The 4,595-nt window shown below is 42.4% G+C and overlaps 1 protein-coding gene across 1 annotated transcript; it reads left to right on the top strand.

Moving 5' to 3' along the window:
• The first annotated feature begins 1,314 nt into the window (after positions 1–1,314).
• Positions 1,315–3,490, top strand: LOC109466088 (alpha-2,8-sialyltransferase 8B-like). The gene is made up of 4 exons (XM_019763699.1): positions 1,315–1,427; positions 1,924–2,112; positions 2,394–2,900; positions 3,154–3,490. Exons 1-4 carry the CDS (start codon positions 1,366–1,368, stop codon positions 3,449–3,451), a joined length of 1,056 nt encoding a protein of 351 aa, XP_019619258.1. The 5' UTR covers positions 1,315–1,365; the 3' UTR covers positions 3,452–3,490.
• Positions 3,491–4,595: the final 1,105 nt, after the last annotated feature.

The following is a 4,595-nucleotide window of genomic DNA, read 5'->3' as shown; positions in this document are numbered from 1 at the left end:
CATTAAAGATTTTTATGTTGCAGTGCAACACCCTGAGTTTGGTCGTATGTTCTTGTTTCCTCTTCCTTATACTACTATTTTGGTGGTACGTATGTCTACTAATGGCATTAAACATTATGGACTCAGTTGAGAATGATCTTGAAGTTTTTGAAGCCTTCGTTCTTAGTTCACACTTTTAAGTGTGAACTAAGAACGAAGGCTTCAAAAACTTAAAATTCTTGATGTTAACCAAACGTTTAAAAAATGACAAGACATTTTGCCGACCGCATGCACCGATGAGTGCAAAGAGGACTGGGTGTCTTTGTCTAAATTGTTGTCTCCGGCATTATATATTAGGCCGAACGAGTTGACCAAAGTATTGGGCCGAGTTGACCATACTGGGTGTTTGGCAGAGTTGATCCTGACCAGGGAGTTGGAGCGAGTTGGCAATAGTCCGAGTCGTCCGACATTCACCTCAGACGCATTACCGAACACTACTGACATTGGTGCGCTCCGATTTGCTCTGGCTCATGCTAGTCAGCCCCCTTGCGAAACTTGTACGTGAAACATACAATATGTATGTATACTATCAACGGCAGAGCTGGCAGTCTGTTACACCACATCTCTTTTTACCAGTTCTGGCCTGTCAAACAAATGCAGTTTTTCAACAACCTTGTACATTTCGACAGGAGTTGCAGCCTTTGGTTATACATGATGTACATGTATAACCAATGTTATACATGTACTTTTGGGTCAACTCAACTGAATTAATGTGAAGTAGCCTGTAGGGAAATGTGACGAAAAATGAAGTGTGGGCTCTTCAATTGGGTCAAATGGTCTGACTTACAAAATAAAACTACCTCTGCATTTGTTTTAATTTTGATTAACTTACAAAAAAACTACCACTGTATTTGTTTTAATTTTAATTAAAACAAATACAGCGCGGTAGTTTTTTTGTAAGTCAGACCCAACTTACTGCATTGCGCAGGTGCAAAGAAAGGCTCGTCTCTTCTCGGAAAGTGGAAGGGTGGTTTTCTTGTTGTGACGCTTCAGTAGTTTGGGGACAACTCACTGTGGGGTCAACTCAACTGAATTAACGTGAAAGAGCCAGATATCTTTTTCTGCATGCAGGACCTTGATGATATCGTATACTTAATTGCCGTAAAGCAGTAGGTCATTTTCAACCGTGATATTGTGCAGTCGAAGTCTTGACTTGCTGAAATCCCAGGAGTTCCTCGGTGATTGTCCAGTTCCTTCAGACTGTACGAGTCCGAGATTGGCCTAAAATGGCGACGGAAGTAGCCGCAACATCACCCCAAGGCCCCCCCCCCCCAAGACAAAGACGTGTCTTCCGTAAGGTCCAAGAAGCCAGGGAGAAGACTCCAAATGTTTATCATTGGCCTGGTCTTCTTTGCTACCATCCATTTCCTTCTACAGGGGTCACCAAAGTATGTTTGTTTCTTTTACTAATACATGTATGCATTTTATAAGATTCTACCCTTAGGAAAAGACATTAGAAGTTTCAAAACACAGAGCTCCAAACCCTAGCCTGGGTACCATCCTACTTGTATGCCGGGGCTCCCTACTTGTATGCCGGGGCTCCCTACTTGTATGCCGGGGCTCCCTACTTGTATGCCGGGGCTCCCACACTCGCTTCCCTAACAAGTACTTGTTAGGGAAGTGAGTGTGGGAGCCCCGGCATACAAGTGGGATGGTACCCAGGCTACCAATCCCCGCAGGGATGCACCAAATAGTTGCACATCACTACATGTAGTGACTACAACTGTGTATATTGGTAATATCCCAAGGATGTTAAACTTTTAGTTGTAGAAACGTTCCAAACACACAGTAGCTTAGAACCAAGGCCAGTCACGTTTGTTGCATTGAACATAGGTTGTTTTGTACTTAGTTTGCATGTCTGACACATTTTCAAACTCCTGCTAGACTGGAGGTACAAACAAACGTAAAGCCGCCCGGTCCTCGCTACATCCACCGCAAAGACACGACCAGAGTTCAGTCTGACAGTACTCCCGCCAGTAGAACAGCTCGTCCGGCAACGTTCTCCACACCACCTGTCTCTGTGGCACCGTCGGACTCCTGGACATTCAATGCTGAAGAGATTAGAAAAGTCAGGTCAGTAATGACATTACATTGGATGTACCGTCATTCAAACTGTTCCTGTAGATGGTCAACCGGTTCTTTCATAATTCGACCATGGTGTACCATGGAGGTAGCCTCCATGGGTGTACCAAGTTCTTTTCGTAAAATCTTGAAAACAAAATATTTATTCTGGACTTTGGCCAGTGACCCCAAACTTAATTTTAGGTGAAGATTCTTATGTCAAAATGCTGTCGGAACGATTTTTTTAAAAACAGAAGATGCTAAGTAGAAATAACAGAGTATTCCATTTTCAGAAATGCTACTGCCATGCTGCATCCCAACGCGAGGCTTCGGACACACAAGTTGGGAATCTGGCCCTGTCAAAAGAAAAGGAGGAGAAGGCGAAATTCTTGCCGCCCGGCGCCGTTCAAGCATAACGTTAGTCTTCAAACAACGTGCGCAATCGTAGGCAACGGAGGTATCCTATTGGGAAGTCACTGTGGTTCTGAAATCAATTCTAAGGACTACATCATACGAATGCACCTCTCGGCGATTAGGGGGTTCGAAAGAGACGTTGGAAGAAAGACTAACATGACAATTTTAAACGTCAGCACTCCCAGGCGGATAAAAAGTTCATCTGGATTGGAAAACAGGACTCAGGATGTGTACGAGAGTCGAATGATAGACATCAACGGTACAGTTCTAGTTTCAACTGCAAGAGATAAATTTTTACTGAAACTGGCATTGAAAAAGTATCAAAATCTTTCGTTCGTCTTGTTGACCAGCAAGGATAGTTTTAGAGATGAATCTCTAATTCACAGGTAAGTTGGAATTTCACAAGCATGTGGATGTCTTCATTTTTTAAATATATTTTCCTTGATTTCGTCTCCTTGCAGGATCAGTTAGAAGCATCTTTCGGGCAAATTCGGGGAAAACGCCAAATAAACATTGCACCTACAAAAGTATATAATACACCAATATCTGGCGAAAAATATGGCAACCATCCGGAGTATAAGGAAGGCTATGATCATTACAACTCAACAATTTTCTCTACCTTTTTCTTTCAAATCTCAGGGTCGCGTCGGATGTCGCGTGGAACAATGGCACTAAGCCCAGAGGTCCTCCTTCCACTGGTCTGGCGACAGTTCTCACCGCCACTACGTTCTGTGACCAGCTGCATCTGTACGGCTTCTTTCCCTTCAAGCAGGATAAAAACAAGAAGCCCTTACCTTATCACTACTACCCCGGGGATTTTATCGAGCCGGTTATCCAGGAAAGAAAACACAAAATGGGTAAAGAATATCGGTTCTATAAAGAACTCCAACAACGGGGAGTTTTAAAACTACATATAGGGAAATGTGACGAAAAATGAAGTGTGAGCTCTTCAATTGGATCAAACGTTACATATATATGTTAGGCCACACCAAGTAAATTTTATGGATGACGTCCTTTGGAGACCCTAAATCTAATGCGAGAGGGCGAAAAAAAAACAAGAAGGGCCCTAAAAAACAAGATGCCTAGATTAGAAATATACTAAGAGACGACAAATGTTAGGACACAAAATGAATGAGGTGACACAGTGTAGCAAGCAAGAAGTCTTTTCTTCTTCATCAAAACAGCAATAAATCAGGTGGAACAGTGGACCGTGAAAAATTTTCTGTTATTGACAGGATGGTCCTGTCAATAGACACTTTCTTCGCGTTGCGGGTTTCACGTCAATCTGACGATTTGCGACACTGTCGTGACTCTTTGGTCATAGTTACAGGAAGCAAAATTTCTTGTTTTTTTTTCTAGGTAAGAGGCCAAAATCAATGCGCGCGAGGACGTCATCCATAAAATTTACTTGGTGTGGCCTTAGCAAACGTTACATATATATATTAGCAAGTAAGCAACTTACTCACTGTTGTACAAGACGGTGTATTGATTTTTTTAAAATAAATACAATTGTCAAACTTAATGTTTGTAGATGTACCCTTTTACAAGAACAAGAAGTGGTTGCAGTCTTTTTGATAGAGTGAACATTCTATACAACATCTAGTAGGGCCCGAGTTGGGGCCCGGGAGCGCCGCCTGAGGCCAAGGACAGGCACAGTACAGAATACGTATTAAAATATTCATCATAAGAACAGGGCAATGGCCATGTGACTCAAGCCGTTCCGTCCCTTGCAAACTTGTACATGTAATACTATTAAATTTTAGTACGTATCTGTTTTTTTTAGCCTTTAATTAAACAAATACAGAGGTAGTTTTTTGTGAGTCAGACCCAACTTACTACATTGCGCAGGTGCAAAAAAGGCTTGTCTCTTCTCGGAATGTGGAACAATGGTTGTGACGCTCCAGTAGTTTTGGGTCAACTCAACTGAAATAATGTGAAAGAGCCTGATATCTTTACCTGATGCATGCAGACCTTGATGATATGGTATATTTAATTGCAGTAGAGGTGCACGTGTATGTCGCGTAGCAGTAGGTTATTTTCAACATTGTGCAGTCGAAGCCCTGACTTGCTGAAATCCCAGG

This window comes from Branchiostoma belcheri, unplaced genomic scaffold (assembly GCF_001625305.1).
Source record: "Branchiostoma belcheri isolate BF01 breed outbred unplaced genomic scaffold, Haploidv18h27 scaffold16, whole genome shotgun sequence".
NCBI lineage: Eukaryota > Metazoa > Chordata > Leptocardii > Amphioxiformes > Branchiostomatidae > Branchiostoma > Branchiostoma belcheri.
Note: the sequence above shows the minus strand (reverse complement) of the source record. Positions and strands in the feature narration are given on the sequence as shown.

Coding starts and splice junctions, on each gene's coding strand:
- LOC109466088 (XM_019763699.1), top strand. CDS start 1,366: ATGTTTATCATTGGCCTGGTCTTCTTTGCTACCATCCATTTCCTTCTA. Junction 2,113..2,393: donor GAAGAGATTAGAAAAGTCAG/GTCAGTAATGAC, acceptor TTCCATTTTCAG/AAATGCTACTGCCATGCTGC. Junction 2,901..3,153: donor GATGAATCTCTAATTCACAG/GTAAGTTGGAAT, acceptor TTCAAATCTCAG/GGTCGCGTCGGATGTCGCGT.